The sequence below is a fragment of the Lepidothrix coronata genome, unplaced genomic scaffold (genome assembly GCF_001604755.1).
Source record: "Lepidothrix coronata isolate B3197 unplaced genomic scaffold, Lepidothrix_coronata-1.0 Scaffold27, whole genome shotgun sequence".
Classification (NCBI taxonomy): Eukaryota; Metazoa; Chordata; class Aves; order Passeriformes; family Pipridae; genus Lepidothrix; species Lepidothrix coronata.
In genome coordinates this window covers 6,158,856-6,171,201 of record NW_016690207.1, presented here as the reverse complement: position 1 = coordinate 6,171,201, position 12,346 = coordinate 6,158,856, and the positions used below count along the sequence as shown (strand labels likewise).

The 12,346-nt window shown below is 50.0% G+C and overlaps 1 protein-coding gene across 3 annotated transcripts in view; it reads left to right on the top strand.

Annotated features, from left to right (window-relative positions):
• Positions 1 to 11,620, top strand: part of ETS1 (ETS proto-oncogene 1, transcription factor) — an 84,242-nt gene extending 72,622 nt beyond the window's left edge. The window contains exons 8-9 of one of the 3 annotated variants that reach the window (XM_017809807.1): positions 5,410 to 5,528; positions 6,680 to 11,620. In XM_017809807.1, the coding sequence (XP_017665296.1) occupies positions 5,410 to 5,528; positions 6,680 to 6,895 (335 nt within the window). In that variant the 3' untranslated portion in view covers positions 6,896 to 11,620. The remainder of the gene's footprint in view (positions 1 to 5,409; positions 5,529 to 6,679) is intronic. The other 2 variants (XM_017809808.1, XM_017809806.1) reach the window with 2 other exon arrangements.
• The last annotated feature ends 726 nt before the right edge of the window (positions 11,621 to 12,346 follow it).

The following is a 12,346-nucleotide window of genomic DNA, read 5'->3' as shown; positions in this document are numbered from 1 at the left end:
GCAGCAGCATTCCTAGAAACATCAGCATCCTTCGTGCTCTGCCTGTGTGGGCACCTGCCCTTGGGGCAGGGAGATCTGGAGGTGCAGGAAGCCCCCCCAGCAGCCAGAATCACAGAATCAATGAGGTTGGAAAAGACCTCTGAGATCATAGAGTCCAACCTTTGACCCAACACCACCTTGCCCAGCCCATGGCACTGTAAACACCTCCAGGGATGGTGACTCCACCACTTCCCTGGGCAGCCCATTCCAATGGCTGATCACTCTCTCTATAAAGAACTTCTTCCCAATATCCAACCTAAACCTCCCCTGGCACAGCTGAAGACCCAGCCCTCGTGTCCTACTGCTGGTTCCTGGGAGCAAAGTCTGACCCTCACCTGGCTCCCCCCTCCTGTCAGGGAGTTGCAGAGAGTGAGGAGGTCTCCCCTGAGCCTCCTCCAGGCTGAACACCCCCAGCTCCCTCAGCCTCTCCTTACAGGCCCTGTGCTTCAGTCCCTTCCCCAGCACAGCAGCCCCTCTAACCCCGTGCAGAGCAGGGGGTGGTGTGACCTTGCTCCTCTGGGTCATCCCTGTGACCTCAGGGGTGACCAGCAGCAGCTCCTGCTGCTTTCTGCCTCTGGGGCCCTTCTCCCCTCCCCAGGGTGTGGAGCTTGAAGGTGGGACTGGTTCAGTGGCTGCTGCTCCACCTGCCAGACGTGCAAACAAAGCCGGCCCCACGCGCCGCTGCCCAAGCGTGGAGGGGCTGAGCCCCCCCGAGCTGCTGCAGCCCTGGGCTGGGGGGAACAGCAGCTCTGGCTCTGGCTCTGCTCTGGTTGGGGTTGCACAGCAGCTCAGGGCCTGCAGGGCCACCCTCAGGGGGGATGGGAAGCTCATGAAACCCCCTTGAGCTTTGCCAGATGCCTCTGGAGCTCAGAGGAAGGTTGGATGATGCTTTCAGGCACGTGGTGGGATTGTTGGGGTTGTCCTGTGCGGGGCCAGGAGTTGATCTCTTCTAAATTGGGAGGTTCTGTGACCAGTCCTCCCAACATCATCTTCCTCAGAGCAGAGGAGGTGCCTCAGGAAAGCAGCTCTTGCTCAGAGTTGCCCACCTGACTCTTGTCCTAACTATAATCACGGCCAAAAGCAAGTTGCTCCCCAAGGAAGGTGCTTTCTGGGTCCTTCCCTGCTTCTTTTCGCACCTGTTTTTTGGAGACGCCTCCACCTGAGCTCCACCACTGCCCTCCCAGCACTTCCCAGTGTGTGACTCCTGCCCAATCCTGGCAGGAGCTGCAGAGGAGGCGGCTGGGCCTGAGCTGACGAGTGATGGGGACCAGCTTTGCTGTGCCCCAACACTTTGGGGGAATTGGGGACCACGGTGCCATGGAGGGGGGCTGGGGCAGGGTGAGTGAGGTGACACTCACGTGAGAGAGGTGAAGGCTGTTTTGGAGACGTTGCCACGAGCACTTGTTTTGTTGGGTTGGAACCACAAACCGCAGAGCCCCAGCAGAGGTGCAGTGCTGAGGGGGGGTTTCAGGTGGGGTTTTTTTTCTCTTCTTTTCTTGTTTGAAAGAAGGAAACCAAAACAGAGGCCGTTGAGAGGGGTGGTGTGTGAAACCGTCTCGAGAGAGTGGGGATGACTCGTTTGGGGCTGTGCCCTCCCCGGTTTGGCACCATCCGCCCCAGCCGGGTGGTGCCACCAGCACTGCACCAGTTTAATTTCCCAGTGCTTGGGAATGGGGTGGGGGAACCTCCAAACCTGAGCAAGGAATGGTGTGGCCCCACACTCTTAGCCCTTGGGACACCCCTGGGTGCCCTCAGGGGGCTGGTGCTGCGGGAGCTCCGGCTGTTCCCGCTGGAGGAGCCGCCTGTGCTCCGGCTCCAGAGGAATATTTTCCCCCTGACGCCGGAGAATTCCTGTGGTGTGACACTCCCTGCTCAAGGACCCTGTTCAGTGCCACCAGGGCCAGACAGGGCCCCCATTGTGGCCCCTCTGGTGGGTGCTATTCTGAGCAGCCCCGGGGGTGCTGGAGGTCACCCCCCACCCTCTGATCCTCCCTTGTCCTTTGTGCAGCAGGGGCTGCCCCCATTCCCCAGCCAGGGCTGGGGCTGCTCTGGGAATCTCCTGGAAGTGCATGGGGCATAAAAGTTGCTTTGTGTCCCTCTACTCCATGCTTGGAGCTGCATCCAAACCCAGGCTGCAGGAACACCCCAGTGGGGGTGGTTTTGGAGATAACCAATGGGTCCTGGGGTGGGTTACACCCACTGAGCTGTGCCAGCCTGGAACAGTCTGTGTCTGCTTGTGGCATGGAGTGATCCCAACCAGGCATCCCAAGGGGGATTTCCAGCCCTGGATGGGGATGAGAGGAAGGGGTGAAGCAGAAGGGATGGAAAATGGGCACTGCTCCCAGCTCCTGGGGTGCACACAAAGCCTGGCAGCTTTGGAGATGTGACATCCAGGAGTGGCATCGCTGCACGAGCCAAGGGTTAGCTTGAAATCCTGTGGGAGAAGAGGAGATTTCCAAGGATCTCCCAGCTCCTTGCTAGTCTGCAGAGTAGGTGAAAGGAGCCCATTTCTGCAGATCTCCCTCCCAGCACTAACTGCAGCTGCACCAGATGGTGTCTGGACTTCCAGAACTCTTTCCCTGTTCCATTCACCTTCCTGCCCTCCTGGTTTTGGGCACACAGGCTCAGGCATGTGCCAGGGTTTGGCTCCTGCCACCTCGTGCCCAGCTGACATCTCAAGGTGCCCTGGCTGGCACATCTGCAGGGCCCCTCTGCCCTCCCCTGGGGCAGGGAGGGTGTGTGTTTACAGGAGCTGGGACATGCCTGGAGCCCTGCAGTAAACACATTCTTCACATAATTGCTTGTCCAACGCAGAGGAATTTGGGGTTTTACGTGTCCCACAGGCAGCTCGGAATAGACCTTGGGAATCCCTGTTCCAAGGATGACACTGCTTCCTTTGGAAATCCCACAGTACCCAGCAGAGGGTGGCAGGAGCCCTGCTTTGCTTGCTGGAGAGAGGGCAAGAATTCCTGGGTTTCCCCCGGGGAAAGATCTCCCTGCCAACTGGAAGCCAAGCAGGAACTGCCCTGGCCACTTGGCTCGGGGGCAGTGCCACTGGAGCCTCCAAAGGCTCCTGCAGAGCCAGGATGGCCCAGGGGAGTTTTGGGGGCACTTCCTTACCCCAGAACCTGGTCTCTGGGGGGTGGGCTTCCATCCAGCTTACTTTGGGGAGGGAATCAACAAAAAATCCTTGTCCTTTGGTTGGGCAGGAGAGAGACAGATCTGAGGGGATGGACCCGGTCTCACTTCAGCCTTGGTTCCTTGGCCACGTCTCTGTTACCCTGATTTGGGGCTTGGAGGCTCCCTGGCTCTGTGCAGGGAACTGATATAAATTCATATGGCCAAGACAAACCATCCCCTTGGGAATTCACCTGATGTTTCCCATGGAACACCTCAGGTGGCCAGAAAAACCTTTTTCCCCATGTTTTCGCTGTGTTTATTTCTCTGCTGTAAATAGGCCCAAGCTTTGAGATGTGGTGCCATTTCAGGCCAGGCTTTTGGATCTTCCCTTTGGGATGAGAGGCAAAGGCATCATTTGAATTTCCTCCCTCATTTTGGCTGGGATAACCCAACTCCATCCCTACTGGAGTCACTGTCTTGGCCAGCTCCTGCCGGGAGCGACTGGCTGGAGCCTTTCCCGCCGAGTCTCTTCCCATTTCCAGGCAGAAATGACACTGGGAGCTCCCTGCTTTGTCCTGCCCGTGACTCTGATAACCCCCAGGGCTTGGCAGGGAACCCAGTGCCTCCAAAACCCAGGAGTAGTTCCCCAGGGATGACAGGAGGGAAGCAATTTGGGAAGGGCTGGATGGGACCCACAATTCCCCTGTCCTGGAGCCAGCTCCCTCATTTCCTCCTCCCAGCAGCTTGACTGCTTTTGAGTCATTCCAAACTCTTCCCTCCTTGGGTTATCCCACAGCCACAGCTCTGACAGCTCCCATTGTCATTCCTGGAAACAGGCTGGGCTCCCTCCCTTTTTCTGAGCCCATGGCTCGTTTATTCCCCGCTCGAAGCTCCTGCTCGTCGCTGTCAGCACTGGGTTCATCCCAGCCTAATCCAGCCTGTGCAATTCCTTCTGGGATAAATCATTTCATCCATCGGCTGGCTCTGTTATTGTTATTAGTAGGGATATGTCCTAGACTGGGTTTCAAACCTGGCAGGATCTCTCCCAAAACACGTTGCCCAGGGCTAAGTGCAATATTTTGGGCGTGGCCGCATTTGGAAGTTGCTCATCAAAGAGATTTTGGCTCCAGGGCTTCTCCTCTACCTTGGGTTGGGACACGAGCCCAAGGAGGAGATAAATGTTGTGAAACTTCTCCATGAATCCAACCAAGACCAGGCTGGGGAGCACTGGGGGGCTCTGGGACCCTGAGGCAAATTCTCTTGGCCAAAATTAGCAATCAGAGGAAAAATGGAAACCGTGGTGTCGTCAGGAGAGGTGGAATGTCCGTGGCATGAGATGCTGTCCATCATAATCCGGCTGGATTAGGGGAACCAGCAACCACAGGGAGGTTTCCTATGATTTCCTAAGATTTGCCATGGGGAAATCCACCCACAGGCCCAAGGAAGAGATAAGTATTGTGAAACCTTTCCCTGAATCCAGCCAAGACCAGGCTGGGGAGCACTGGGGGGCACTGGAGGGCACTGGGACCCCAAAGCAAATTCCTGTTGGTCAAAATTAGCGATGATTTTGGAAACGTGGAGACCACAGTGTTGTCAGGAGAGGTGGAACGTCCACGGCACAGGATGCTGTCCATCCCCTCCTGCCTCTGCAGCTGGATCAGGGGAAGCAGCAGCCCCAGGGAGGTTTCCCCTGGATTTGCTGAGCTCTGCCCTGGGGAGCTCCAGCAGTGCTGAGCTGGGTTGCTCTGTGTGTGCCGTCCCCCCTCGGAGCCGGCCTCGCCCATTCCTGCAGCAACACGCCCTGGGAAGAGGCCAAATAATTGTCATACCTGGGTCCCCCCTTATCTCGGGAAGGTCGGGAAGCAGGAGTGTGCTGGAGTTCACCTCATGGCCAGCAGCTCTTTGGCATGGAGAGCACTGGGTGCTCCTGTGCCAAGACAATGACTCCTCGCTCTTCCCCTGCCAGAAAAATAATCCTATTTATGTAACTCGAAGTGAAGCATTCCAGGGCATGAATATTCAGCTCTTCCTGCAAATAGGAAGCTCTGTTACCTGCAGGATTGAACTCCCCAGCTGTCAGCTCAGCCCACATCTTGCCCTGTGGCTGCTGATGCTGGTTTTGACAGCAGGAGGTTTTCTTTTCTTCCAGTGAACACCATTTGCATGGGATTTTTTTCCCCCATCCGGGATAGGAGGGGCTGTGCTTTTCCTGGTATTAATGTCCCATTAATGTCTCCTTTGTCTTTGCAGGCAGTGGACCCATCCAACTGTGGCAATTCCTGCTGGAACTGCTCACTGACAAGTCCTGTCAGTCCTTCATCAGCTGGACGGGCGATGGCTGGGAATTCAAACTCTCCGACCCAGACGAGGTAGAGTTCCCTGGAATGAAGTGCACAACCCAAATTCCTCAGAGATATTGGTGTGGATAACCCATTGCTCCTTTCTTTGGGGCTGAGATTTGTGCAATCATGTTCTTCTGGCTTTGGGTATGTGGGGAAACCAACTGAAACCTGGTTAAAAATGGGGCAGCAGTGACACCTTGGGAGCAGTGATTTGTGCCCAGAGTTGGTGGGAAGGAGCTGAAACACCCCAGGGAGAGGAGCAGTGGCAAAGCTCTTCAGATAGGCTGTGGACAGGTGAGAGAGGGGGACTGTCCACTGGTTTTGGGGAACAGATTTGTTGCCTTCCCTGGCTGAGGTTGGAGCCAGGTGGAGGTCGGTCTCTTCTCCCAAGTACAAGAGACTGGACAAGAGGAAATGGCCTCAAGTTGCACCAGGGCAGGTTTAGGTTGGATATTGGGAAAATTTCTTCACATTTCTTCACAGAAAGGGTTGTCCAACCCTGGCACAGCTGCCCAGGGCAGTGGTGGAGTCCCCAGCCCTGGAGGGATTTAGAAGCCATGTGCATGTGGCACCTGGGACATGAGTTAGACATGGGATTGGCTGTGCTGGGAGAATGATTGGACTTGATCTTAGAGGGCTTTTCCAACTTAAATGATTCTGTGTATCCTCATGGAATCCCAGAATATGCTGAGTCAGGAGGGACCCACAAGGACCATCCAGTCCAACCCTCAGCCCTGCACAGGCCCAGCCCCAAGAGTCACCCCCTGTGCCCCAAAGGATCATCCAAACCCTCCTGGAGCTCTGGCAGTGCCCAACCAGCCTCTGGGGGAAGAACATTTGCCTGAGATCCAACCTGAGCCTGCCCTGACACAGCTCCAGCCATTCCCTGGGTGCTGTCCCTGGTCCCCCCAGAGCAGAGCTCAGTCCCTGCCCCTCCTGTGCCCCTGCCCAGCAGCTGGAACTGCAGTGAGGTCTCCCCTCAGTCTCCTCCTCTCCAGACTGAACCCTCTGCAGTGCTCTGGGTTGGTTGTTCCAAGCACTGATGCTCGTGGCCCACCCGTGTCCATCTCAACGCCGACTTAAACAACGACAAAGAAAATCCTCTCCCTCCCCTCGTACCCAGCTGAGAACTCAACCAAGCCATGCTGACCTCTCCTCCCTTTCACCCCCTCTGCCAGGTGGCCAGGAGATGGGGCAAGAGGAAAAACAAGCCCAAGATGAACTACGAGAAGCTGAGCCGGGGGCTGCGTTATTACTACGACAAGAACATCATCCACAAGACGGCGGGGAAGCGCTACGTGTACCGCTTCGTGTGCGACCTGCAGAGCCTGCTGGGCTACACCCCCGAGGAGCTGCACGCCATGCTGGACGTCAAACCCGATGCTGACGAGTGAAGAGGACCCAGGGCCACCCCCTGTCCTCCTGGAGAGCCTTTGGGACTGTGTTGGTGCATTTTTTCCCCGCATTTTTTGCTGTTCCTTTTGCCGTTCGTTACGTTGTGTTTTTTTCGGGAGCGACTCGGATTTGATGCTTTGAGGGGGTCAGGTGGAGGAAGAGGCAAACTTTTGGCCAAAGTTTGGTTCAGAGTTAGGATGGGCTTTGTGGTTGTTTCCTGCAAGCTCCAAGACAGGCTTTTTTGGGGGCAAAATTCTCTCCGTTCGTTACATTGTTTTTTTTTTTCAAGAGCGACTCAGATTTGATGCTTTGAGGGTGTTGGGGGAGAGGGTGGAGGAAGAGCCAAATTTTGGCCATTTTGGTTCAGAGAAGGATGGGCTTTATGGTTGTTTCCTGCAAGCTCCAAGACAGGCTGTTTTGGGGTGAAATTCTGAGTTTAAGAAAGCCAGAAAAATGTAGCTCATTTAAAAAAACCAACAACCCCCTCCCCACCCTTTGCTGTTTAGAAAAAATATGATGAAATGGATCCCTGTGGTTGTTCACCCAAACTGACAGTTCAAGAAATGACAATATTCCCGAGGATTTCGGGATTTTCAACTTTTTTTGGGGGGGTTGGGGAGGGGAAAAACCAACTGGGTGAATATTCCTGCTTCGGGGAGGGGCAATATAGGAAAAACACAAGAATTGTTGTTCTTGTTCCATCACTTTTCTGTCCATTGTCTTCTTTTCTACAAGAGACAGATTTTTTTTTTTTCCTAGGAGGGATCAAGACTATTTTTTATTTTTTATTTTTTAACTTGTTAAAGTTTTATTTTATTAAATTTTGTGCCAGTATTTGGTTGTTTTTTTTATTTTTTTTTAAATAGTCTTAAGCTCTAAGATGGTCTCAGTATTGCAATATTGTGTGTGTTTGTTTCTGTTATGCCAGCAGAGAATTTTATCACAGTGAGGAAAAGGAGAAAAAAAAATAGAATTTAGTTTATGTAGACCCCACTGGAGAATTGGAACGTTGCAACTTGGATGTGAAGGAAAATTAACTCCAAACTGGCTCCTGGTGATGCTGGCTGGGTGTGCCACCCTCATTTCCAGTCCCACACTCTGTGCTGATAAAGCTGGTTGAAATATCTCCTTTTGTGGTTGGTTTTTTTTTTTTTTTTTTTTTCCTGGCTGCACAAAGCCTCTCAAGATTTCTATGGAAAATGTCTTTTTTTTGTGTTTTCCAAATAATTTCTTTGCTCAAGGATCACTTTGGTGCTTACAGAAAATTAGGCTTGTTTGGTTTTTTATTCCAACAGGGAGAAATTCCCGTGTTTTCCAGGTGACAGATGGAAAACACAGCAGTGAACTGAGGGGAAAAATCAGGAAAAAGTTAAAAACCCAAAGGGAAATGTTTTTTCTTTCCTTTTGTGACCAGCTCTGTCTTTAGTGCTGTGTGTGTTGACCTGCCTGGGCACAGGAGGGGGAAAATTATCCCTGCAAATAGGCTTTTTATGGCTTTTTGGAGCCCAACCCTAGCAAGTGTGAGGGACAGGAGGCAAACCTGGGGCAAACACGAGGTCTTGTGCTCAGGGGAGATGGTTTTGGGATCAATCCCGGTGGGAGCTGCTCGTGGGATCAATCCTAGTGGGAGCTGCTCCCTCTGCCCTCCAAACCTTTGCTGCAGCTGGTTTTTGTTTGGAGGGGTCAATCCTGCTGTGCCAAGCACTTCTGGGATGCTCTGGGATGCCTTAGAGGATCAGTGAGTGTTCCCATATCCAAGTCCAACCTCAAAGCTGGATCCATGAGGATCTGGCTGCCCACTGGAGTCTTTCCCCCCCCAGGCCTTTGCATTCCAAGCCAGTGTTACGTGTTTGAACCAAAAGTACCTTCTTTTCATGTTGTTTTGTCAGTCTGTGTGTTTTAGGGCATGGAGGTCATTCCAGGGGCACTGTGGGACACCAGTGGGGTCAGAGGCTTTCCAGGGATGGGGGTGGGCAATGCCTGCCTGGTCCCAAAGGATCAGCTTGGAAGGACAGGACACTGAGTGTAAAGAGCCAAAATATTCAGGCACTTCCCCCCTGAGCAGGGGCAGGGCTGGAGGGGGAGCCCAATCCCAAGGTGATGCTCAGAGGTCCTGGACCCTCATCCATTTCCTCTGGAGCACCTTGGGATCCTAAAATTGGTCATTTTAGGGCAGGTCAGCCCCAAAATTGCTGCTGCTTGAAAAGAAAATGCTGGTGGAGGGGATGGGAGTGGCCAAGAGGGAGCTCCAGCCCAGGGGGGGTTGGGCAGGGAGGTTGTTACACCGTTGGCTCATGGCTGGGGGTTGTCCCCCTGAGCCCACGGGAGGAAAAGGTGGGATGGATGGAAAGGAGGGAAGAGGGGATGGCTGGAGGGTGAAGGGAACACGCCCCAAAGGAGGAAAGGGATGCTGCCCACTGGGAAGTCAAGCCCTGGCTCATCTTTTGGGCACACAGGGAGGGTGGGGAAAGCAGAGGAGAGGAAAATTGGGATGTCGTGGCTGAGTCCCCTCCATCAGTGAGGCACCAGGGCAGAGCTCCACTGTGTCCTCTGAGCAGCTGGAAAGGGACATGGGAGATGGGAGCACACAGAGGGCACAGGGGAGCAGCTGGTACAGGGCATCCCAGCAGGACACTCCGTGTGGGTTGGATTTCCAGCAGTTGGAGGGGTTTGGGGGATGTTCAGGGTCCTGTCTTGCTGCAAATCCCCAGCATGGGTCACTTAGAACCCCCTTACACCCACAGAAGGGTGCCGGGCACTCCAGCTCCTGCCCTGGCACCGTGCCCTGTCCCAGGACATCCCTCCTGCTTTGCTGGGTTGCTCCACTGCAGCTGAAGTGCCTTTTGCAAGCAAAAAACTGGGATAAAATTTCCCTCCAGTAGAAGGAAGTGCAGGTTCAGGTACAACCCCATTGTCCTGCCAGTCTAAATCCCACTTCCACCCCTCCATGCTTATTATTCCAGGTTTCCAAGCTGTGTTCCCAGTGACTTTGGGGAGTTGGTTTAGAGGTTGGAAAGGGTGAGCCATGGGAGCAGCTCTGGTTTTCGGAAGCAGCCCCTGGCTGGAGTTTCTCCATCGTTTCTCCAAGCCATCCCATGCCAGGGACACCAGGGCCATCATTTTCTCTTTTCCTTTCCTTTTCATTCCCCCTCCAGGGACCATCCCCGAGATGTTTGCTGTTTATACACTGGAAATTTGCAGATTTGTCTTTGTTTCTTTTGATTTTGTTCCTTTTTCCTTCTCCTCCTGCCTTCCCTGCTGGCCTTTGGTGAGGGCTGTGCTGGACCAGCCTTGCTCAGCCCAGACCCTCTGACCTCCTGGCCTCCAGCTCCGTGGAAATTTGGGATCCCACCTGTGCTGGGATATCCAGAAGGCTGGATTGGAGGGGGATGATGAGCTGGGACTCACCCCTGGGCTGGTTTCTCTGTGTGGGGGTGAATTCCACCCCCATGGCCATTGGAAATCGGGTGGGTTTGCCTTGTTTTGGGATGTCTCAGGTGCTTTGGGGTTTTTTTGGGAATATTTTCTGTGTCCTGCTCATTTTCTACTCTTCTCCATGTGGTTGATGTCCCTTGGTCCCTCTGGCAGAGCCTGAGCCCTTCTTTACAAACAGCTCTCGGGGGCCTCAATAGTCGATATTTGGGACCAAAAAAGAGGGGAAAAAAACCCAATAATGATAAAAAACACAAGCACTTTTCTGCTGCCCATCTCTCTCCATCCCCATGTATGGGACCACCATAATCCTTGGACATTCCTGTGTGTCCAGGTGTAAATCCATGTTATTCCCACACATCCTCATCCAGTCGTGATCGTTCAGGTGGAGAAAGAACCAAAAAAGAAAAGACAAAATGAGATTTAACCTCCTCACGTTTTCCAAACCAACTCCTCCTCCAAAAAAAGGGTCCCAGAAATCCCCAGGAAATCCAGGAATCACCTCCATCTTATGCTTTTTGCTCTTTTTGGAGGGGCTTTCTCCCAGATTTTAGGGCTTGATTGCTTATTCCATTGGAAAATTGGGATGCCTTGGCGTGCTCTGCTCTCTGGTAGGGTCTATATGATACCCCTGAGCTGTTGTCTACATTCCAAAGAGGTTTAAATAAATGATAAATCTATGTATACATATATGTTATAATGGAATATCTCCAGGAATTAACTGCCTCAGTAAAAAAAAAAAAAAAAAAGAAAAAAAAAAGGAAAAAAAGGAAAAAAAAGTCTTTTTTTTGGTTTTATTTTGTTTTTACGCATTTTTTTTAAGCTGATAAACAGAGAAGAAGAAGAAGAAGAAAAAAAAAGAGATTGTTATATTGTGCTGTTCGACTATTTTCCAACTTGTATTTTCATATAATTTATATTTTTTAAAAGTGGGGCGGGGAAAAAAAAAAGAAGTTTAAAAGTGAGATTTAACAAAAAAAAAAAAAAAAAAAAAAAGGAAAAAGCAGGTGCTTTTTAAAAAAAAACCCCTGAGCTGAGGTAGCTTAGAGATGTAGCGACGTGTGTGTGTGTGTCTGTGTGGTGTGGTTTGGTCTGTTTTGGTCTTTTGTTTTTAAAGGATACAAAATGAAAAAGAAATCCCTCCTGCATTGAACTGTTAAGGAAGGGGGGATTGGTTCTGTTTGAATTGCTGATGCTGGCACATCATTTTGCTGGAGAGTTTTTTATATACTGTAGCCTTATTTCATATCGTATTTTAAACCATGTGAAATTAAAAGAAGAATAATTCCTAATTCCCGGTGTCCGTGTGATCATTCCAGGCTTTTCCTCTGGGAATTCGGGGGGCAGAAAGGGGAAAACCAATGGGAAAATGGAGAAATGCCAACAATTATGTATTTATAAAAATCCTATATTTTATAATATAGAATTATTATATTATTTATATAATACATATAATATATTATTGTGTTATTTGTAATATTTATAACAATATTTAGATTCTTATATTACAATTATATAATCTATAATAGTATATAATTTATAATATTTATAAAATATTTATATATTACAATTAATTATATATTAATATACAATAGTACAATATTTCTAAGATATTACATATTTAAAATATTTATATATAATATATATAATATTATATATTTTTAATATTTACAGCAACACTTATAGTATTATAAATCATTCTTTATAATAATATCTATTACATTCGATATAATATTATAAAATTGCTTATATATAAAATTGTATATTTCATATTCTTTTTAATATTTATAACAATATTTATATAATTTTACATAATGATTTCTATTAATATACAATATAATATTATTCATTATTATATTTATTAAAATATATTTATTATATTTTTTATATTATATTTATTAAAATTGTTTATAGATAAAATGATATATTTTACATTATATTATTTCTAATATTTATAGCAATATTTATATTATTATAAATCCTTTATAATAATATATAACATTACATTAGTTATTATA